Source organism: Ranitomeya variabilis, chromosome 8 (assembly GCF_051348905.1).
Source record: "Ranitomeya variabilis isolate aRanVar5 chromosome 8, aRanVar5.hap1, whole genome shotgun sequence".
NCBI lineage: Eukaryota > Metazoa > Chordata > Amphibia > Anura > Dendrobatidae > Ranitomeya > Ranitomeya variabilis.
The window spans coordinates 13,044,795-13,068,907 of record NC_135239.1 but is presented as its reverse complement, the minus strand read 5'-3'; the positions used below and the strand labels follow the sequence as shown (position 1 = coordinate 13,068,907).

The following is a 24,113-nucleotide window of genomic DNA, read 5'->3' as shown; positions in this document are numbered from 1 at the left end:
TATCAGACTAGCTAGCAACTGAAAGCCACTCCCCTTCGTCCTGATTGGTGCAGAGTTGTCATGTGATACAAAGTATCTTTCTGGATTTGGTCCCGTGTTTCCGCCGTCATCAAACGTCTTTCAGTGGTTGGAGGCTGCTGTCATGTCCGCTCTCAGGGTGACCAGGGTAAGCGGGGAGCGGTAAGCTTAGTAAATGAAAGGAAACGCTGGTTTCCCAGCAGCATTGTTATTTTGTTGTTATAATTGATGAGGGTCACAACATAGTCCTCCAACCCCACAGATCAGACATGGATTCCTTTTATTGTACCTGACTTTACTTCCGTCTTTGATAAGTCTTTCTTTTACCTGATAAAGGATATTTCTGATGAATGACTTATTAAAAAAAACCTTATTTCTCAACAGAATATTCCAGTTGCCGTAGCAACTACAAAATGATATAAACGTTCGAGAAAATGGACTTTCTCTGCTCAGATTTGACAGAAAATTGATTTTTTCCTTGTTAATGTGAGAAAGGTGGGAGGTAGCTTTGTAAATAAATGTGAATTTGCTTCGGAAGATTACTGAATATCCGAACTAAAATCACTTCATAGAGGTGGATATACATGAACTGTACGAGTGAAAGACAAGGAGCAAGTCCATCCCAGAGCCATGTACAGAGTCCACCCCCAAGCCATGTAAAATGTCACGATGTGACACGACCCAACGGCGGTTCGCAACGCACTAACAACGGGATGGAAATGGGGAGAGGAAGGCCCTACTGATAGGGAAATGGGGGATAGTCACCATCTGAGCTCAAGCCTGAGCCTGTCCCTACACTCTCCTAACGCCCTAAGTGGGTCCTTTCCCCCCACCGCCGTCAGGAACATCGTCCCTCGCTGTCACCTAATACTACCCTGGCTAGTGCACTGGCCAGCAAGGGGCGCTAACCTCACCTCTGCAGATAATACCACACAGGGGACAGTGACAAACGTGAAAGAGACGGGGTAAGAACACAACTTAGCTTCAACTTCATCTGCTGCAGCGCATCGCACAGCAGAATAAAGGCACCAAGATCACAAAACCAGCTGATACACCACAGCAGCCAGCGAGCTCCTTCCTCCAGTCTTGGTCACTGTAGATTGCTCTATCACCAACAGTCAGCTGATGCATCAGGTGACCATTTAAAGGATGGTGGGAGTGGTCACCACCCACATCAGCTGACCTAGCCACACTGCAGTTACAGCTCATTGCCAGTGGGGGGGGGACATATTAACCCCCGCTGGTCCTGAAAGGAAAACGCTATATTAAAAACAAAGTGAAACCAGAGCTGCCACGAATCCAAACATGGAGTCCACCCCGATCCACGTACGGAGCCCAACCCCCGAGCCACCTACAGAGTCCACCCCGAGCCACGTACGGAGCCCAACCCCCGAGCCACATGCAGGGTCCACTACCAAGACACGTAGAGTCCACCCCCAAGCCACATATGGAGCCCAACCCCTAAGCCACGTGCAAGGTCCAACCCCAAGCCACGTACGGCAGTAAGAGGACTAAGGAAGTTCCTGGACCCCATTGCAAAATCAAATCAGGGCCCATAACCAAAAGAATACATTTTTGCAGAAACTCCTGCAACTGTTTGTCAGTTCCAAATATCCAGTGTAGTTTTAGCAGATGGATTTCTGAACTTTCCAGTCAGATAAATGGGACGCTGGTGGAATTAATCTCAAAGTCTGCTGCATTGGGGTCCGGGGTTTAGGCATGACAGGGCACCCTGGAAACTCAACCATTTTCATCTTTGTTTGTTCCGTGTATCAACATCTTTTTTTCTGGCAGCATTAGACTGACTTCAGATGTCCAAGTATGATGAGAACGGACCGCGATGCACGGACCGGCCGCCGGGGCTCCAGACACAAATGTGACAATGTCAGAGCCAAATGTTACGCTGTCAAGTTTGAGTCATTGTTGTGTGGATTTATTCACTTAAATACTTATCATGGTTATTCACTTATATAAAGTTATCCCCCAGGCATTGGATAGAGGATCACATGCCGATCCCATGATTGGGCCCCTGTAGCAGCGGATGTGCGCATGCTCGGCCTCTGCTCCATTCATCGTCTATGTGACTGCAACGCTCGGTTATTTCCGGCAATCCCACAGAGAATGAGTGAAGCAGAGCTCGTACACGCACATCCGCTCCATTTAAGACTGGGTTCCCGAGCCCCGATCTTGGGATCACTGGTCGTCCAAACACTCGATCCTATTCCTAGGAGAACTTCATTTCTTTTTTTTTTTAATAGGTGAATTTAGTCCAAAAATTGGACATCTCCTCCACTCCTCAAAAAGAATCCAACACGTGAAAAAGACGTATAATGTGTCTCTGCTGTTCGTTACATCGGTTAGCACATGTACTGTGTGAATGGGGCCTAACACAAGCAACAATCTCCCCTCAGGACGAAAATGTAGCGATTTTTTTCCGTGGATTTTCACATGGAAGAACCACTGTGTGTTACAATAGCAGCATTGTAATATAGATAGTTACAAAATATCATCGACGCAGAGATTTTCTCATTATTCCTCATTCGTACTTTTTTAGCACTTGTAGGCCATGTTCACATGTTGCGTTTTTGCTGAGTTTTTTTTTTTTACTACAGATAAAACCTGCTCTCTTGGCAGTAAAAAAAAGCTGCTTACAAAAAAGCAGATTTTGTTTTATTTTTTGCTGTGTTTTTCAGGTACATTTGTCTCTTGTGCGTGCTGATAAAATTTAGTGCCTCAAAAAAAAAAAATGATGCAACTTTCTGAATTTTCTGCACCAAAAACCCAGCAGAACCTCATACCTGTGTTTTTTTTTTTACTAATTTGCTGCTTTCTATGGGTGGAAGACGCTGCAAAAATACTGAAAGAAGTGACATAATGCTGTTTAAAAAAAAACGGAGCAGTTTTCCAGTTCAGTCAGGAAAAAAAAAAACAATGTGTGTGCATAAGATTTCTGAAATCTCGTAGCTATTGCTGGTACTGGAAACCAAAGCTTAAGATTTGCAGCAAAAACGTAAAGTGTGAACATAGCTGTAAAATGACCTGAGGTTGGCATTTTATTAGAAGTTAAAGGGAACCTGACAGGCGATACATGGTGCCTGCAGGGCCGGCATTAGGGGCAGGCAGCTGCCTAGGGCCCCCGCTCCTCCAGGGCCCCCCAACCAGTGGTGTGCTGCTAATAGCTGCACACCACGCTGCCACTATGGGACCCGTAAGAGGGGCCAGGCAACGCAAAAAAATCGAAATGCCAGAAAAGATTTTGCAGCAAAAAGTGATTGAAACATGGCAATTCCCCTAAAACAAGGGGTTAAGCTGCTCTTCGCAGAGTGTATGGATCCTAAGCGCCACGGATCCCCGTCCCGACGACAGCAGGCATGACACAGCTCGCCTCTAGCGCATGCGCATCTTAGCCCCTGACCCCCTGACCTATCAGACTAGCTAGCAACTGAAAGCCACTCCCCTTCGTCCTGATTGGCGCAGAGTTGTCATGTGATACGTGGTATCTTACTAGCTTTCTGGATTTGGTCCCGTGTTTCCGCCGTCATCAAACGTCTTTCGGTGGTCGGAGGCTGCTGTCATGTCCGCTCTCAGGGTGACCCGGGTAAGCGGGGAGCGGTGGTCTCTGCCCCTCCGGGGTCTGTATGACCTCAGTGTGGAGTGACTGGACATTGCGACCTCTATTGGGGGTCGCCCCTTTATAAGCTTGTCGTGTAGGACTACAAATCCCATCATGCGTTGCGTCTTCTGCAGGTGCGCATGCGCCTTCATGTTGTCCCTCGCAGTAATCAGTGGCCGGTATGGTGTGGCACTACAAGTAGCAGCATGCATAGAAATGACGCAGGGGCTGGGAGCAGCAGCTGTGTGTCCTGGACCCGGGCATAAAGCTGCAGCCCGGCCAGTGACGAGTGTCTGCTGGGGTCTCCAGACCTCTGCTTGCTGTCAGTGAATGGGAATGTTTATTTTTTAAAATTATTTATTTTTGGACGATGCAAACGTCTATTGTTAACGTTTATTACTAATAAATCCATTGTGGGCCACATTATAGAGCAGGATGGCGCCCAAAGCCAATAACATCAGTCTGACCACTGATCTCCCCTTATAGATTTGTCCATTTCCTAGCAGATTCCTCACGATCCCCCATGGACAGATGGTGCAGAGTGGATCCTGGACGCCGTCATCTCGGGATAATTTTACCTGTGATGGATTTTTCCTCTTAGTTTTATGAACATAATTCTGCTTCTTTTAGGAACCTGCGACAATGGCTTCTGCATTTGGCCCCTTGTGATGGTGCAGACGCCTGAGAAGGTCACGTTCCTGCAGAATGTGGCGGTGCAGGGCTGGGTGTGATGCATGTGACCCTCGGCCCCGTGTCCTGTGCACCTGCCCTGCAACGAGCGATGTCACATCATGTTTCTAGGGCAAAGGTTAAATAACATCACAGCAGAATCCTCTCCAATCCCGGCCAGGATTAGTGATCACGTTACCACTGCTGACATTGTAGCTTCAGTGCACGGCCGCCTGAATCCACAAGGTGATCACACTCCTTCAGTCTATTGTTTATGCCCTTACTGCTCTGCTGGGGGTTATTGTCCCTCTCGTACAGATTTGTATCTTATACTTTTACATAAGTAGATATGCTCATCTTTGAGTGCTGCAGCTCTGCCCTTCCTCCCCTCTCAGCCCTGCACTTGGGACCTCCTGAGCTGCACTTGCTCCCTTGCCAGCCCCTCATCCAGTGCTGCCCCCCACCCCCAGCACTTCATATGTACTCTTGCCCCCCACCCGTCCAGTGCTGCACCCTTGCCCTCCCCCCATCCGGCACTGCACCTATGCCTTCACCTTTACCCCTCGTCCCGCGCTGCACTTGCTCCCTTGCCCCCCCCCTGTAAGGCATTGCACCTGCACTCTTGCCCCCCTTCACATCTGCCGCTGCACCTGCGCTCTTGCTTCCCCCCCTTCACATCTGCCGCTGCACCTGCGCTCTTGCTTCCCCCCTTCACATCTGCCGCTGCACCTGCGCTCTTGCTTCCCCCCCTTCACATCTGCCGCTGCACCTGCGCTCTTGCTTCCCCCCCTTCACATCTGCCGCTGCACCTGCGCTCTTGCTTCCCCCCCTTCACATCTGCCGCTGCACCTGCGCTCTTGCTCCCCCCCCCTTCACATCTGCCGCTGCACCTGCGCTCTTGCTCCCCCCCCTTTCACATCTGCCGCTGCACCTGCGCTCTTGCTTCCCCCCCCTTCACATCTGCCGCTGCACCTGCGCTCTTGCTCCCCCCCCTTCACATCTGCCGCTGCACCTGCGCTCTTGCTTCTCCCCTTCACATCTGCCGCTGCACCTGCGCTCTTGCCCCTCCTCCATCAGGCGCTGCACCTGCACACGTGTCTGGAATATCTGGGTGACAACTGATTTCATGGCAGCCAATGACCATCATAATCCAGCTTTTCATATAATTTGGTATCTGTGTGAATTGAGGAGGGGGAGGTCGGGGTATGCAGGCTTTATTTGGAAGATCACAGCTGAAGGGAGAACATTTCATTGACCATTGGGCCTATCAAAAACTGCTCCTGCAGCGATATTACTGTGACACGTCAGAAGTTTTTCCAACTTGCAAGATCCCTTTAAATTCAGGTCCTCGGAGTTATTTAAAGTGCACCTGCCACTTCCATAAAGATGTTGTGGGCGGAATCCATATTCATGAGCCTGACAAGTCTTCAGATGAGCTCACACAGCCGCCCTGGGATTTTCAGGTCACATCCGCACATTTCCAGGCTGCAAATTGCTGTAGGTTCTTGTAAGATGATTTAATGTTGTCTTGTAACAGATGAGTGAAGGGTGCAGAATCCACGTGAATGGTGAAATCTGCTCTGAATTCGTCACAGAGAATTTTTAAGTTCGGACGGCAGGTCAATATTCGCAAGGATGTTTTGTAGCAATGTGTAGATGAGATTCGTAGAATTTTGCATTACCGGTAGTTATCTGCATGCTGATCCGGGGGAGTCTGAAAGTAGAAAAAAGTCATTCTGTAGACTTCTAGATAAAAAAAAAAATTGCATGAAATTTTGCAGCATTGGGGTGAGCTGTAAAAACTCGCCCACTTGCCTATATGAATACTCACCAAATTTTCAGCTCCGAATCTGCAGCAAATCTGAACACTGGGCTGGGATATATCCATGTATACAGTAAGAAAAGGAACTGATTACTGCTGCTGTGAGTTCCACGTCCAGGAAAATACAAGGACAAATGCACCAACAGCAGAAAAGTTCCTCGAAATATTCCCTGACCAGATATCCAGCGTAAAGGCCGCGGTGCTTGTACTGCTCAGGAGAAAATGGCGCCACTTAGTGCTGAAGAATAGTGCTGCCGTTATTGCAGTGTATACGTGCTGCGATGGGCAGGCACCATATCCATCAGACAACGCCGTTACCTGCCTTCTCGTGGGAAACACACATCCACACAGCTTAAGTAGCAAATTTATACTATATATCTAAAAAAAAAATTCCAAAATATACTAAATATTTACACTATATCCTATAAATTAAAATACAGGTAGATGCAAAACAGAAACCTATATAAAAGAAAATGTAGATGCATAGAAACCCAGCAGAATCATTCTTTTCGTTTAGACCCAAAGGACCAAGTGGATTTCATCCTGTCCATTGCAGTGGCTTTAATCTCTGGTGAAAACGCACAGTGTAATTTCACTTGCTGCAGACTTGCAGTCCGCAGCTCGGCTCGTTTTGTTGCAGATTGTTTTCGGCAGTGTATCAATGTGATTTGGTGAAGTGTTATCTGCTTTGCAGCTAATATAAAAGGCTTATCACTTAATGGTGACCAAATAACAATAAGAAAAGATCCCCAAGTAGTACTTATGTATAAAATATCACTTTTATTAATAAACCTTAAAAACAGGAAATTACATTTAAAAAGGGTACTAAGTCCTGTGACGAGTGACTTCTTTACCATAGGGTATTCCAAAACATTGGCTACATCAACAATGAAATGTATGTCGCTTAATGCATGAGCAAGAAATCCCTAATTCATATAGGGTATATGTAAGAGCCAAAAGTAAACCACCATGGCATTCCTACATAGCAGGGTATACCTATATTTGTCCCCCTGTGCCTGTATGTACTTAATTGTGTAGTAGTTTAGCTCAAACAATGATAAGTATTAGACAGTTCTGTTACCTGACGTGCAGCCACGTGGAATCCTCTTGGCGTCCCTCTGCCCCGACGCGCGTTTTGCACTGATTATCTACCTGCAAATCTGGCTGGAAACTCTTGGGGTTTCTTCCCCCTGTGTGAGCGTAACTGCGCATCACTGGGGAACCGCGGGTGAAATCTGCACCAATGCTGTCTGTGTGTACAGAGCCCAATACTGGTGTTTTAGTCTAGATACAATTGAAGCAAAACGTCAGCTGATTATAAAAAGTTGTTTCTATTCTCTGGCAGCAAAAGGAAATCTTGATTGTGACAAAACTTTAGAATGTGAGAGAAAGAAGCAGAACTTCTCATTAATTATTCAATTTCAGGTGCTGCAGCACATTGCTCAGACCGGCTGGAGAGCACAGTCCACGGCTCCTAAGGCGGCCACCGCGTCATCCTCCCACCCGGGCTTCAGCTTCGGTAAGAATGTCCTCTTGTATCACATGACAAATATTGTGTCAGACTTGGCTTGATAAGATGAGGATGCACTGGGGGACTACAATGGGGCTGGAGGTTATACCCCGAGGGGCAATGATGGGGCTTTAGGTTATACACCGAGGGGCAACGATGGGGCTGGAGGTTATTCACCGAGGGACAACGATGGGGCTGGAGGTTATTCACCGAGGGACAACGATGGGGCTTTAGGTTATACGCAGAGGGGCAACAATGGGGCTTTAGGTTATACACAGAGGGGCAACGATGGGGCTTTAGATTATACACCGAGGGGCAACGATGGGGCTGGAGGTTATAAACCGAGGGGCAACGATGGGGCTTTAGGTTATACACAGAGGGGCAACGATGGGGCTGGAGGTTATATACCAAGGGGCAAAGGTGGGGCTGGAGGTTATACGCACAACAGTGGGTCTTGATGAGAAACCGAAATTCAATGATTAAGAGATGGGACCCATGACTTTTCTCCATATAATGTAACTTTCTGCCCTGACAGCTCTTTCTTAAATGTATTTGTGGAGGTCCGGGACTGCTGGGTTCTGGATAGTTGGACTTTTTCTGTGCATTTGATATTCTGAATACTGTCTACATGACATATAATGCGTGTCTACTACTGATGCCATATGGCTGTTCACACCATGCGTTACCTGGGAAGCCATTTACGTCCTGTATGTTTTGTGTCTGCACAGAGCTCAGCGAGCAGCAGAAAGAGTTTCAGGCCACCGCTCGCAAATTTGCCAGAGAAGAGATCATTCCCGTAGCCGGCCACTATGACAAGACCGGGGAGGTGAGCGGAGCGGCGGCCATCGCCTTCTGTACGTGCATTGTAATGAAAGGGTTAAAAGCAAATCTCTTCTCCTCTTAGTATCCGGTTCCTATCATTAAGAGAGCCTGGGAGCTGGGGCTGATGAACGGGCACATCCCAGAAAGCTGCGGTAAGGTTACACCTCTCGTCCTGGGCACCACTCTATAATGGGGTAGAAGGAGGTAATTGGGGCTGGGGCTGATCACAAGCTGCTTCGCCCTCCTGACTGGAGATGGGGCTGATCACAAGCCGCTCCGCCCCCTCCTGACTGGGGATGGGGCTGATCACAAGCTGCTCTGCGCTCCTGACTGGGGATGGGGCTGATCACAAGGTGCTCCGCCCTCCTGACTGGGGATGGGGCTGATCACAAGGTGCTCCGCCCTCCTGACTGGGGATGGGGCTGATCACAAGCCGCTCTGCGCTCCTGACCTGTTCATAGTGATTTGTGCATTTCTCATACAATTTATGCAGCATATTTTCTTAGAACTTTGTTGTCGTTCCTCTGTTATTCCTCCTGGGAATCTCTAAATTCATGGACATTAAGGTGACACTATTTTCTACCTCCACACCGTGACGGGGTGTTCTCGGAGCCGCTGGTAGCAGGGGGAGCCCCGGTCTTATGCCATGCTTCGTGCATGATACCGGCAGGAATTCGGCGTCCTGTGTGCTGATGTTTATCGATCTGCGGTACGATTACTGATCTGTCTTCTACAGGAGGCCTGAACCTCAGCATCTTTGACACTTGTATGATAACGGAGGAGATGGCGTATGGCTGCACCGGTATTCAGACCGCCATAGAGGCCAATTCACTGGGGGTGAGTATAGAGACGTACGGGATCTCCAAATGTCCGCACAGGAGAGAAGCCCCCCATCATAGTATGTGGGGAATAGTGAGTGCAGCTCTGGGGTATAATACAGGAGGTAACTCAGGATCAGTAATGTAATGTATGTACACAGTGACTGCACCAGCAGAATAGTGAGTGCAGCTCTGGGGTATAATACAGGATGTAACTCAGGATCAGTAATGTAATGTATGTACACAGTGACTGCACCAGCAGAATAGTGAGTGCAGCTCTGGAGTATAATACAGGATGTAACTCAGGATCAGTAATGCAATGTATGTACACAGTGACTGCACCAGCAGAATAGTGAGTGCAGCTCTGGAGTATAATACAGGATGTAACTCAGGATCAGTAATGCAATGTATGTACACAGTGACTGCACCAGCAGAATAGTGAGTGCAGCTCTGGAGTATAATACAGGATGTAACTCAGGATCAGTAATGTAATGTATGTACACAGTGACTGCACCAGCAGAATAGTGAGTGCAGCTCTGGAGTATAATACAGGATGTAACTCCGGATCAGTAATGTATGTACACAGTGACTGCACCAGCAGAATAGAGAGTGCAGCTGTGGAGTATAATACAGGAGGTAACTCAGGATCAGTAATGTAATGTATGTACACAGTGACTGCACCAGCAGAATAGAGAGTGCAGCTCTGGGGTATAATACAGGATGTAACTCAGGATCAGTAATGTAATGTATGTACACAGTGACTGCACCAGCAGAATAGTGAGTGCAGCTCCGAAGTATAATACAGGATGTAACTCCGGATCAGTAATGTATGTACACAGTTACTGCACCTGCAGAATAGAGAGTGCAGCTGTGGAGTATAATACAGGATGTAACTCAGGATCAGTAATGTAATGTATGTACACAGTGACTGCACCAACAGAATAGTGAGTGCAGCTCTGGGGTATAATACAGGATGTAACTCAGGATCAGTATAGGATCAGTAATGTATGTACACAGTGACTGCACCAGCAGAATAGTGAGTGCAGCTCTGGGGTATAATCCAGGATGTAACTCAGGATTAGTAATGTAATGTACAGTACACTGTGTGCAGAATTATTAGGAAAGTTGTATTTTAGAGGATTATTTTTATTATTGACCAATATTTATGTTCTCAATCAACCCAAAAGACTCATAAATATCAAAGCTTAATATTTTTGGATTTGGAGTGGTTTTTTAGATTTGGCTATCTTAGGCTGGGTTCACACTGCGTTAGCAGCAGCCCGTTCAGCACATACGCTAACGGGCTGCTGATAGCGCAAGTGCCGGCGTTTGCATCCCGCTAGCGAAGATAGAGCTCTGGTAGCTCTATCTGTGCTAGCAGTGACGGACCCGGAAACGCTGCAGCCCGCGTCTCGGGTCCGTCACTCAATGACGGCACATCGCTAGCGCACGCCCATTGTGGGCGTGCGCTAGCGATGCGTCCGCCATTGCATTCAATGGTGGCGTTAACGGACTACGTTACACCGCGTTATAACGTAGCCCGTTAAACGGGTCACACTAACGCAGTGTGAACCCAGCCTTAGGCTACTTTCACACATCGCTATTCTGCTAGTGCAGTCACCTTTCTTGTTCACAGGTGGTCGTTTTTCAGCCTTCCTTACCTTGGCCATGTCCCTGAGTATCGCACACCTTGTGCTTTTTGTTACTTCAGGAACGTTGCAGCTCTGAAATATGGCAAAACTGGTGGCAAATGGCATCTTGGCAGCTTCACGCTTGATTTTCCTCAATTCATGGGCAGTTATTTTGCACCTTTTTTGCCCAACACGCTTCTTGCAACCCTGTTGGCTATTTGCCATGAAACGCTTGATTGTTCGGTGATCACGATTCAAAAGTTTGGCAATTTTAAGACTGCTGCATCCCTCTGCAAGACATCTCACTATTTAGGACTTTTCAGAGCCCGTCAAATCTCTCTTCTGACCCATTTTGTCAAAGGAAAGGAAGTTGCCTAATAATTAAGCACACCTTATATAGGGTTCTGATGTCATTAGACAACACCCCTCCTCATTACAGAAAGGCACATCACCTGATTTACTTAATTAGTAGTTGGCTCTGAAGCCTGAACAGCTTGGAGTAGGACAACATGTATAAAAAGGATCATGGGATCAAAAGACAACTTGCCTAATAATTCTGCACACAGTATGTACACACAATAAGTGCTAATTTCCTCGCTGTTGCAACTTTTTTTTGCTTTACAGCAAATGCCAGTGATCATTGCAGGGAATGAGGCCCAGCAGAAGAAGTACCTGGGAAGAATGACGGAGGAGCCGCTGATGTGTGTAAGTAAATCTTGTGTATTGGTGTGAGATTTTACGGTTGCCTGTTCCTGCAATGATTTCTTTGTTCTTATTGGAATGTGCACATTGTAGACTCAGACTGAAGGCATCAAAACCAGGAAGGAAGAAACATGTATGGCGACAAGGAATAAAGAAACATGTGCTAAACAGACCAGAATATGTGTTACACCTCAGAATCCTCACAGTACACCCCTACTAGTGATGACGGCTTTACACCTTCTTGGCATTCTATTCGCAGCTTCATCAGATCGTCAGATGGACCGGCTTCCAATCATCGGGTTGCCTTCTCAAGAGACCATTTGTGAAATTACTGACCTTCAGAAGGTGTTTTCTTCTGCCAGGGTTTTTCAGAAGCTGAGTTGATGTATAGCTCCTTTCAATGCTGAGCCCAGAATATGGAAAGAACCATTCAAGTAAAGAAAACCCACAGTCCATCATTACTGTAAGACATGAATGTCATTCAAGCCAGAAAATTGCTAGAACCTTGAAGGTTTTCCTCAAGTGCAGTCATGAAAAACATCAATCGCTATGGTAAAACTGTATCTCACAAGGAGTGTTCCAGGAAAGGAAGACCAAGAATGACCTCTGCTGAGGAGGATAAGTTCATCAGAGCTGCCGGCCTCAGAAGCCACATTTTGACCTGAGAGAATTGCCCTAATAAATGATCTACAGACATAAAGTAGCAGATACATCTCGATGTCATCTGTCCCAGGGAGGCTGCGAAAAGCGGGCTTTATGGTGGAATTGCTGCAAAGAAGCCGCTATTGAGGACTGCAGACGAGAAGAGACTTGTATGGGCCAAGCAACACAAGGACCAGATATTAAGCACCGCGGTGTGATGTGGGGGCTCGGCTGGTCATACTGTTGGTGATTTATTACAAATCATGGAAACCTCACAATTCTGCAGCGACTGCCGTTTCATCTGGTCTGTGCTTGGCGGGATCATCATTTGTGTAATAACCTAGAACACCTTCCGGCGATGTAAGGATGCTCTGACCAAGAAGGAGAGAAATGGAGGATGTGTCCAATGACACAGCCTCTACAATCACCGGCCTCGGCTTTATGGAGATGGGTTGGGATGAGTTTGGACATAGAGTGAAGGCAAAGCAGCTGACAGGAGCTCTGCACCTCCGGGAATTCCTCCAAGACTGCTGGAAGCCTCCAGGTGATGACCTGATGAAGCTGCTGAGACAATGACGAGGGGGTGTAAAGCCGCCATCAGAGTAAGGCCGGCCTCACACTTGGCGTAAGACAATACGCCACGTATTATACGTCCGTACTACGGCCGTAATACGGAGAAATGTTCCCAAAATAGTGATCCGTAGTCAGAGTGTGTCAGCGTATTTTGCGCATGGCATCCTCCGTATGTAATCCGTATGGCATCCGTACTGCGAGATTTTCGCGCAGGCTTGCAAAACCGACATCTAATGGCATTATGTGCTCAAATGTTCGGGAAAACATATATACAGTATATATATATATATATGTCATTGAGACACATATATATATATTCTGTATTTAGATTTCATTCAGCGCGATATCTGTGAACAGCCGGTAATTCAATTGCCGGCTTTTCATTTCTCCTGCACAAACCCAACAGGATATGAGACATGATTACATACAGTAAACCATCTCATATCCCCATTTTTTTTTGCATATTCCACACTACTAATGTTAGTAGTGTGTATGTGCAAAATTTCAGCGCTGTAGCTGCTAAAATAAAGGGTTAAATGGCGGAAAAAATTGGCGTGGGCTCCCGCGCAATTTTCTCCGCCAGAGTGGTAAAGCCAGTGACTGAGGGCAGATATTAATAGCCAGGAGAGGGTCCATGGTTATTGGCCCCCCCCCTGGCTACAAACATCTGCCCCCAGCCACCCCAGAAAAGGCACATCTGGAAGATGCGCCTATTCCGGCACTTGGCCACTCTCTTCCCACTCCCTGTAGCGGTGGGATATGGGGTAATGAAGGGTTAATGCCACCTTGCTATTGGAAGGTGACATTAAGCCAGGTTAATAATGGAGAGGCGTCAATTATGTCACCTATCCATTATTAATCCAATTGTTGGAAAGGGTTAAAAAACACACGCACACATGATTTAAAAGTATTTTAATGAAATAAACACAGCGGTTGTTTTAATAATTTATTGCTCTCTCAATGCATTTTCAGACCCTCGCTTGGCAAAACAATAAACGCACAAGATACATACCCTCTGATGTCCGATCACGTCCCACGATGTAATCCATCTGAAGGGGTTAACTAATATTACAGGCACGAGCTGCGATAAACCACTCGCTCGTGCCTGTAATTCCCGGGTGCTGAAAGGAAAGCTGGATCTATACTTACATTGAGTCGCGGTGATGCGCCCCTGCTGGATGTTCTCATGAACTGCAGCCTGGGAACTTTTTCCCACGCTCCAGGTCATATGAGGACATCCACCAGGGGGCGCATCACCGCGACTGAAGGAAATGTAGGTCAATGACCTACATTTCATTCATTCGCCGGGGAATTACAAGCACGAGCACACCGCTGCATTAGCAGGGCTCCTGCTTGTAAATTATTTTAACCCCTTCAGATGGATTACATCGTGGGACGTGACGGTTCAGCTGAGGGTATGTATCTTGTGCGTTTATTATTTTGCCAAGCGAGGGCCTGGAAATGGATTGAGAGAGCAATAAATTATTACAACAACCGCTGTGTTTATTTCATTAAAATACTTTTAAATCATCTGTGTGTGTGTGTGTTTTAACCCTTTCCAACAATTGGATTAATAATGGATAGGTGACATAATTGACGCCTCTCCATTATTAATCTGGCTTAATGTCACCTTCCAATAGCAAGGTGGCATTAACCCTTCATTACCCCATATCCCACCGCTTCAGGGAGTGGGAAGAGAGTGGCCAAGTGCCAGAATAGGCGCATCTTCCAGATGTGCCTTTTCTGGGGTGGCTGGGGGCAGATGTTTGTAGCCACGGGGGGGCCAATAACCATGGACCCTCTCCTGGCTATTAATATCTGCCCTCAGTCACTGGCTTTACCATTCTGGCGGAGAAAATTGCGCGGGAGCCCACGCCAATTTTTTCCGCCATTTAACCCTTTATTTTAGCAGCTACAGCGCTGAAATTTTGCACATACACACTACTAACATTAGTAGTGTGGAATATGCAAAAAAAAAGGGGATATGAGATGGTTTACTGTATGTAATCATGTCTCATATCCTGTCGGGTTTGTGCAGGAGAAATGAAAAGCCGGCAATTGAATTACCGACTTTTCACTAACACCGCTGCGTATTTCTCGCAAGTCACACTGCTGGTCCGTGTGGAATCCGTATTTTTCTCGCCCCCATAGACTTTCATTGGCAATTTTTTTTTGCGCAAAGCGCTGACAAACGCAGCATGCTGCGATTTTGTACGGCCGTAGAAAGCCGTATAATACTGAACCGTAATATACGGCTGATAGGAGCTGGGCCATAGAGAATAATTGTGCCGTTTATTTTGCGAGTTTTACGGACGTAATTTCTGCGCTCTTACGTCCGTAAAAGTCGCCAGTGTGACGCCGGCCTTAAGAAGGTGGGAGTCTGAGGAATCTAAGGCATAGCACGTTCTGTTTTGTGTCAGGTGTGTTTATTTATTTTTTGTTTCCATATGTTGTTCTTCTTTTGTGGTTTTGATGCATTCAGTCTGGATCTACAAAGTGCACAATGCAGTAAAAACAAGGGAAAACCACTGCATGAACGCGGTGTCCATACTGCTGTATTTGTACAGTGGAATTCCTTTAATCCAGCCCCGGATTTATTATAACTATATTTTCTGGTTTATGTCATGTCCTCTAGGCGTACTGTGTAACTGAGCCCGGCGCCGGCTCTGACGTGGCCGGTCTGAAGACCCGAGCTGAGAAGAAGGGCAATGAGTACATCATTAATGGCCAGAAGATGTGGATCACCAATGGAGGAAAAGCTAACTGGTCAGAGGCGAGATTTCTCTGTATTGATTGTTGTTCATCTTGGGTGGGAACAGTTGACCCCTTTTTTTTTTTTTTTCTTTTGGTGGAGAGCAGGGAGGGATCACTTGGCAGCTGTATAAAGCTAGAAAGGTAAAGCAGCATTTGGTTGATGCCAAAGGCTTTTATGCAGAGCGCAGCAGTCAAGATGAGATTGACACCTCTCTGCTCAAAGCGCAAACAAGATGACAAAGCTCCATTGTACTGAGTGTTCTGGATTATTGGTCGCTGCCTATTCAGAGCACAGAAGCCAATGACACTCATCTCGGCTGTTACGCTCTGCATAGGCAGGAACTTTCCCTTCTCTCCATCTTTCCTCTCACTTGTAATTTTGTGAGAAGAAAGACCGAGACCTGTTGAAGGGGCTTTCTCAAAATAATAATAATAAAAAAAACATAATAGTTTCAAGTTTTTTGTCTAACTCTGGGCCAGGGATAGGGCTGGTGATTGATGGGGAAATGGCTGGTGATAAGGGTAGAGAGAGGGCTGGTGATAAGGATAGAGAGAGGGCCAGTGATAAGGAAGGGTAGAGAGAGGGCCGGGGATAAGGATAGAGAGAGGGCCGGGGATAAGGATAGAGAGAGGGCCGGGGATAAGGATAGAGAGAGGGCCGGGGATAAGCCTACAGTTAGGTTTAGGCTAGGGCAGTAAAATGGTTACATAAAAAAAAAACGCAATGTGATAAAAAAAAAAACCTTTGTATTTTAACATTTTTCTGGGGGATTTGAACATAAGCAGAACCTCTTGGTTTGAAGGTGCAGATCAGAATGATGGGTGCTCGCGGCATGTGATTGGGGCCTATTTATTTTTAGGGATAGGGGTTCTTTGGGATGTGGAGCCTCTGTGGCCCATAGGGACAATACCTTTCCATGGAGGTGTCAGAGGGTCCACCTCTACTAATCGCTTTTGGTACACAGTTGCCCATTTATATAAATAGGTGCCACCTTGTACTCTACTTCCAGTGCAGTGTGACCTGGCTATATCAGCTGATCACAAGGTTACTTCCTCGGCATCCTAATTATCAGAGGTTTTTCTTGCATATTTTATAGGTACTTTCTTTTGGCTCGCACTAATCCTGACCCCAAAGCTCCAACAGGGAAAGCTTTTACTGGGTTTATCGTAGATGCCGATAGTCCTGGAGTACAAATTGGGAGAAAGGTGAGGACTCTGACGGGTTGCTGTGACCTTTCTCGTCTTTGTGTTTTCTTGTATCCTCATTGGGGGCAGGTAGTTGTATGGTGCTTGTTTTTTTCTGTCCTCGCCCCTTTGGGTCTGGGTGCTGCACCTCCGTGCACTGCAGCTGTACAGTATGGGGGATTTATTGGTTCTCTCTGCTGCATCTGTTTCCAGGAGATGAATATGGGGCAGCGCTGCTCAGACACCAGGGGGATTGTATTTGAAGATGTCCGAGTTCCCGCTGAAAACGTCCTAATCGGGGAAGGAGCCGGTTTTAAAATTGCCATGGGGGCATTTGATAAGACCCGTCCACCGGTAAAATGCTCGTTCAGTATGGAGTATCTCCATCCTCTGTGAACCGTGCAGCTTGGATGAAATGTGCTTTGTTGCAGGTGGCAGCGGGTGCCGTCGGATTAGCGCAGAGGGCGCTGGATGAAGCCACCAAGTACTCGCTGGAGAGGAAGACCTTTGGAAGAGTTCTTGCCGAGGTAAATGAAGGAGGCCTGATTGTAGCTTAGACACAGCAGAGATATAGGTAAGGGGCCGGGTTTTGCTATCTTTACATGCACCAGCCTTTCCTGTTAATCCAGACCCCACTGGTGCATGTTGCATTTTTTTTTTTGTTTTATTTCTTCTCATGGTCCTGTTGGAAGATCGCCCATTTACACAAGCACAAAGGTTACTATTAGTCTGCTGCATCTGAGGGAGTAGGAGTGGAAGAGATGCAGACGAGGGAGAGTTAGCTCCATGAATCTCCACATATCCATCTTTTATTCCTTTTTGTCCAGCATCAAGCAGTGTCCTTCTTATTGGCCGAGATGGCCATGAAAGTGGAGCTCGCCCGCATGGCGTATCAGAGGGCAGGTTGGGAGGTGGATTCGGGCAGGAGGAACACATACTACGCCTCCATTGCCAAGGCGTTTGCAGGAGACATCGCCAATCAGGTGGCTTCAGACGCAGTCCAGATATTTGGAGGAAATGGATTTAACAGCGACTATCCTGTGGAGAAGCTGATGAGAGATGCCAAAATCTACCAGGTAAGAGGATTGGATCTGCACAGACGAATGCTGTGAAATCTAAAAATCTACGCAGTCTCTGATCTCTGCTGTAGCCACTTTAATGCTGCCGTCCATTATCTCTGACAATGGCATTTAAGTGGTGCAATCCAATTGGGCCGCCTGTTGTGGCACCCATGAACCCCTACCTGACATAACCCTGGATTTGCCATGGTTCTCCCTCCCCCAACACCACCACTATCTTGATGCTCATGTGAAGATCTGCCTAAAAAATACACTAAAAAGTGACCAATGTATTGTACATATCCTAAAGTGGTTCCAATAAAAACTACAGCTCGTCGCAGAAACATGCAAGCCCCGATACGGCTATGGCGGCTGAAATATAAAAAAAACTATAAGAGGTGCAAAAGAGCAAAAAATGAAAATTGTCCTAGTAGTGTACAACCCCTTTTTAATATGCTTGGAGTGGGCTGCAGTCGTGCAGGGACGTGTGAGGACACGAGGATGCAGGTGACGTGGGACCTGATGGCTGCTGCATTATCAGATAGGTGTATGCAATGTATATAAAATGCACCAGAGAAAATGTTCAAGGCGTTGTCCAGAATTGGAAAAACATGGCTGCCTTTCCCCAGAACCAGCGCTTCGCCTGTCTGCAGATTGTGTTTGGTTTTGCAGCTTTTCTCTTTGCAGTGAATAGGGTCGATATGTAATACCACACAATACCTGTAAAGAGTTGTGGTACTGTTTTAGTAAAAATCTAATCCTGAACAACCGTTTTACGAAGTTTGGAAGCACAGTGAGGGCATTTTTATATTTCGGAGGTTGTATGGAGCTGTATCACAGCCGTGCACACGTCCTGTAGTGGCGTCAGTCAGCATGGCGATTCTACCATACCCCAGATGGATGTGATATGTTGGCTCTTTGTATTCCAGATCTATGAAGGAACAGCCCAGATCCAGAGGCTCATCATCGCCCGGGAACATTTTGGCAAATACAAGGAATAAAGAATCTTCCGCCTCCACTCTGGACTGTTCTTCACCCCCGGCCTTAATAACAAGCTTGGTTTCTGCACTTTGTACTTTATGACCGGCTGCAGACAATTTTTGATTGCATCTGTAGGTTTTATAATGTTCTGCACATTGAGAAGATGTAGCCTCTTAATGTCGTGACATCAGAAATGCACATGAAAATGCAAATGTGAATCCATCCAAAAATTGTACAAATAAAAGTCTCTAAAAACTGATATTCAAAATATTTTTTATTTGGAGGGGAAAAAAAGTTTAACACCCCCCCCCCCCCCTTCGTCTTATTAAAAAAAATACATGTGCACTGCTTGTAATAATGGAGGTTGCATTTGCCTGGACCATCTGCTGGCACGGGGCATCCTGTGAAGAACCGAAGGCGGCAAAATATTTCAGATGCGAACTCTGCTTCAGGAAAATGGCCGCCGTGATCTCCATCTGCGCACGCGCGGCATCCCGCGGCCATTTTCCTGAAGCCCCGGGCAGCAGAGCGCTCCATCTGCGCACGCGCGGCCACAGGAAGATGGCCGCCCCCACCGATCACCAGGGGAATAGCGCAGATCGCGCTTTTTTCCCTCCCCTGTGCAGTGGATTCGGGACCTTGGGCATACGCAAACCACTACGCCACCAACGGAAAAATAAGCAAGATCTGGGGGAAGAAACAGCGATGTCACTACGCCCTTTCGACCAGACCAGCATGATGGCGAAAACGGCGACTTTGGTAACGTAGGTGGGGAATCGGGGTCCACAAAATACACTATTGTAATGCACAGCTCAGGCCCTATTTAACAGTATTTTTATCTCATACGGAAAAAAGGGGGTGACAGGTTCCCTTTAAGCATTGTGTTCAGTGCAGACAACAATAAGAAGTGCCATTACTTTACACTGCAGTAAAGTACAACCCCTAGTATCCTCCGCACCTCCATTACAAGTAGTAAGCAGAGTGTAGTGATAAGTAGGTCTGTGGGTCTCCCCTATATTGACCACTGAAGACCAACATCACATACGGAGGACGTTCTCTTAGAAGTACACTTTTTTATTGGTTTTGCTAGAGGTGCAATAGGATGTAGGCTCAGTCACTGGGGGCACCCCGGCTGTCATTATGGAGGCTCGGTCACTGTGGGGGCACCCCGGCTCTCATGGAGGCTCGGTCACTGTGGGGGCACCCGGCTGTCATTATGGAGGCTCGGTCACTGTGGGGGCACCCCGGCTCTCATGGAGGCTCGGTCACTGTGGGGGCACCCCGGCTGTCATTATGGAGGCTCAGTCATTGTGGGGACACCCTGGCTGTCATGGAGGCTCGGTCACTGTGGGGGCACCTGGCTGTCATTATGGAGGCTCAGTCACTGCGGGGCACCCGGCTGTCATTATGGAGGCTCGGTCACTGTGGGGGGCACCCCAGCTGTCACTATGGAGGCTCGGTCACTGTGGGGGGCACCTCGGCTGTCATTATGGAGGCTCAGTCACTGTGGGGGCACCTGGCTGTCATTATGGAGGCTCGGTCACTGTGGGGGCACCTGGCTGTCATTATGGAGGCTCGGTCACTGTGGGGGCACCTGGCTGTCATTATGGAGGCTCGGTCACTGCGGGGCACCCGGCTGTCATTATGGAGGCTCGGTCACTGTGGGGGGCACCCCAGCTGTCACTATGGAGGCTCGGTCACTGTGGGGGGCACCTCGGCTGTCATTATGGAGGCTCGGTCACTGGGGGCACCCCAGCTGTCACTATGGAGGCTCGGTCACTGTGGGGGGGCACCTCGGCTGTCATTATGGAGGCTCGGTCACTGCGGGGCACCCGGCTGTCATTATGGAGGCTCGGTCACTGTGGGGGCACCTCGGCTGTCATTATGGAGGCTCGGTCACTGTGGGGGCACCCCGGCTCTCATGGAGGCTCGGTCACTGTGGGGGCACCCGGCTGTCATTATGGAGGCTCGGTCACTGTGGGGGCACCCCGGCTCTCATGGAGGCTCGGTCACTGTGGGGGCACCCCGGCTGTCATTATGGAGGCTCGGTCACTGTGGGGGCACCCCGGCTCTCATGGAGGCTCGGTCACTGTGGGGGCACCCCGGCTGTCATTATGGAGGCTCAGTCATTGTGGGGACACCCTGGCTGTCATGGAGGCTCGGTCACTGTGGGGGCACCTGGCTGTCATTATGGAGGCTCGGTCACTGCGGGGCACCCGGCTGTCATTATGGAGGCTCGGTCACTGTGGGGGGCACCCCAGCTGTCACTATGGAGGCTCGGTCACTGGGGGGGGCACCTCGGCTGTCATTATGGAGGCTCAGTCACTGTGGGGGCACCTGGCTGTCATTATGGAGGCTCGGTCACTGTGGGGGCACCTCGGCTGTCATTATGGAGGCTCGGTCACTGTGGGGGCACCTGGCTGTCATTATGGAGGCTCGGTCACTGTGGAGGCACCTGGCTGTCATTATGGAGGCTCGGTCACTGCGGGGCACCCGGCTGTCATTATGGAGGCTCGGTCACTGTGGGGGGCACCCCAGCTGTCACTATGGAGGCTCGGTCACTGTGGGGGGCACCTCGGCTGTCATTATGGAGGCTCGGTCACTGTGGGGGCACCCCAGCTGTCACTATGGAGGCTCGGTCACTGTGGGGGGCACCTCGGCTGTCATTATGGAGGCTCGGTCACTGCGGGGCAACCGGCTGTCATTATGGAGGCTCGGTCACTGTGGGGGCACCCCAGCTGTCACTATAGAGGCTCGGTCACTGTGGGGGGCACCTCGGCTGTCATTATGGAGGCTCGGTCACTGCGGGGCACCCAGCTGTCATTATGGAGGCTCGGTCACTGTGGGAGCACCTCGGCTGTCATTATGGAGGCTCGGTCACTGTGGGGGCACCTGGCTGTCATTATGGAGGCTCGGTCACTGTGGGGGGTCACCCCGGCTGTCATTATGGAGGCTCGGTCACTGTGGGGGCACCTGGCTGTCATTATGGAGGCTCGGTCACTGCGGGGCACCCGGATGTCATTATGGAGGCTCGGTCACTGTGGGGGGCACCTCGGCTGTCATTATGGAGGCTCGGTCACTGTGGGGGGCACCTCGGCTGTCATTATGGAGGCTCGGTCACTGTGGGGGGCACCTCGGCTGTCATTATGGAGGCTCGGTCACTGCGGGGCACCCGGCTGTCATTATGGAGGCTCGGTCACTGTGGGGGCACCTGGCTGTCACTATGGAGGCTCGGTCACTGTGGGGGGCACCCCAGCTGTCATTATGGAGGCTGAGTCAGTGTGGGGGGCACCCCGGCTGTCATTATGGAGGCTCGGTCACTGCGGGGCACCCGGCTGTCATTATGGAGGCTCGGTCACTGTGGGGGCACCTGGCTGTCACTATGGAGGCTCGGTCACTGTGGGGGGCACCCCAGCTGTCATTATGGAGGCTGAGTCAGTGTGGGGGGCACCCCGGCTGTCATTATGGAGGCTCGGTCACTGCGGGGCACCCGGCTGTCATTATGGAGGCTCGGTCACTGTGGGGGCACCTCGGCTGTCATTATGGAGGCTCGGTCACTGTGGGGGCACCTCGGCTGTCATTATGGAGGCTCGGTCACTGTGGGGGCACCTGGCTGTCATTATGGAGGCTCGGTCACTGTGGGGGGCACCTCGGCTGTCATTATGGAGGCTCGGTCACTGTGGGGGCACCTCGGCTGTCATTATGGAGGCTCGGTCACTGTGGGGGCACCTCGGCTGTCATTATGGAGGCTCGGTCACTGTGGGGGCACCCCAGCTGTCACTATGGAGGCCATACCTCCCAACCGTCCCGATTTCAGCGGGACAGTCCCGCTTTGGCACCGGGGTCCCGCTGTCCCGCTTCGGGCATTTAAAATCCCGAATTTGCGGCCGCCGGTGAAGCCCCGCCCACTTCCGGGACGTAGAGAGAGCCAGCCTGGTTTTTTTTTTTTTTTTTTATAAAAGCTGCCTCCTGACCGCCCGCGAGCCCCCCCCCGCCCCCGCCCCCTGTGCGGCGCTGCCACGCTGAAGGAGAGAGCCTGCAGCAATCAAGAAGAAAGGTCAGCGATTCACTACCTCTGGCTGTGTGTGCACGGAGCTCCGGCTTCTGCTCTTAGCTGCTATCCCGGCAGAGAAGGAGAGACGGGGGAGGTGCCGGGATAGTGCAGAGCTGTGAGCAGGAGACTGAAGACTTCAGCAGAGAGCTGCACATGGACATCAGCCGCCCCTGCATCACAGAGGAGATTGTGTGTGTGTGATGTGTGTGATGGCTGCGCGTGTGTGTGTGATGGCTGCGTGTGTGTGTGATGGCTGCGTGTGTGTGTGTGTGTGTGTGTGTGTGTGTGATGGCTGCGTGTGTGTGTGTGATGGCTGCGTGTGTGTGTGTGATGGCTGGGTGTGTGTGTGTGATGGCTGTGTGTGTGTGATGGCTGCGTGTGTGTGTGTGTGATGGCTGCGTGTGTGTGTGTGTGATGGCTGCCTGTGTGTGTGTGATGGCTGTGTGTGTGTGATGGCTGCGTGTGTGATGGCTGCGTGTGTGATGGCTGCATGTGTGATGGCTGCGCGCGTGTGTGTGTGTGATGGCTGCGTGTGTGTGTGATGGCTGCGTGTGTGTGTGATGGCTGCGTGTGTGTGTGATGGCTGCGTGTGTGTGTGATGGCTGCGTGTGTGTGTGTGTGTGTGTGATGGCTGCGTGTGTGTGATGGCTGCGTGTGTGTGATGGCTGCGTGTGTGTGTGTGATGGCTGCGTGTGTGTGTGTGTGTGTGTGTGATGGCTGCGTGTGTGTGTGTGATGGCTGCGTGTGTGTGTGTGTGTGTGTGTGTGATGGCTGCCTGTGTGTGTGTGATGGCTGTGTGTGTGTGATGGCTGCGTGTGTGATGGCTGCGTGTGTGATGGCTGCGCGCGTGTGTGTGTGTGATGGCTGCGTGTGTGTGTGATGGCTGCGTGTGTGTGTGATGGCTGCGTGTGTGTGTGATGGCTGCGTGTGTGTGTGATGGCTGCGTGTGTGTGTGTGTGTGATGGCTGTGTGTGTGTGATGGCTGCGTGTGTGTGATGGCTGCGTGTGTGTGTGTGATGGCTGCGTGTGTGTGTGTGTGTGTGTGTGTGTGTGATGGCTGCGTGTGTGTGTGTGATGGCTGCGTGTGTGTGTGATGGCTGCGTGTGTGTGTGTGATGGCTGCGTGTGTGTGTGATGTCTGCGTGTGTGTGTGATGGCTGCATGTGTGTGTGATGGCTGCGTGTGTGTGTGTGTGATGGCTGCGTGTGTGTGTGTGATGGCTGCGTGTGTGTGTGTGTGATGGCTGCGTGTGTATGTGTGAT

General features: G+C 49.4%; 1 protein-coding gene across 3 annotated transcripts; it reads left to right on the top strand.

Annotated features, from left to right (window-relative positions):
• Positions 1-92: 92 nt before the first annotated feature.
• On the top strand, positions 93-19,053 carry ACADM (acyl-CoA dehydrogenase medium chain). 3 transcript variants are annotated; one of them, XM_077277565.1, is made up of 13 exons: positions 3,505-3,616; positions 4,262-4,546; positions 7,548-7,641; positions 8,361-8,458; positions 8,537-8,606; positions 9,191-9,291; positions 11,528-11,608; positions 15,456-15,586; positions 16,672-16,780; positions 16,973-17,113; positions 17,191-17,286; positions 17,587-17,835; positions 18,747-19,053. In XM_077277565.1, exons 5-13 carry the CDS (start codon positions 8,579-8,581, stop codon positions 18,816-18,818), a joined length of 1,008 nt encoding a protein of 335 aa, XP_077133680.1. In that variant the 5' UTR covers positions 3,505-3,616; positions 4,262-4,546; positions 7,548-7,641; positions 8,361-8,458; positions 8,537-8,578; the 3' UTR covers positions 18,819-19,053. The 3 variants fall into 3 exon arrangements, with proteins under 3 accessions (XP_077133678.1, XP_077133677.1, XP_077133680.1); XM_077277563.1 differs by lacking the exons at positions 3,505-3,616; positions 4,262-4,546 and adding an exon at positions 93-166; XM_077277562.1 differs by lacking the exon at positions 4,262-4,546 and having other exon boundaries at positions 3,474-3,616.
• Positions 19,054-24,113: the final 5,060 nt, after the last annotated feature.

Bases quoted from the DNA above. Each gene is read 5' to 3' on its own strand.
- ACADM (XM_077277563.1), top strand. From the start codon at position 143: ATGTCCGCTCTCAGGGTGACCAGG. The intron at 7,642-8,360 runs GTAAGAATGTCC...GTGTCTGCACAG, and splicing joins CCACCCGGGCTTCAGCTTCG to AGCTCAGCGAGCAGCAGAAA. The intron at 15,587-16,671 runs GTCAGAGGCGAG...CATATTTTATAG, and splicing joins AATGGAGGAAAAGCTAACTG to GTACTTTCTTTTGGCTCGCA.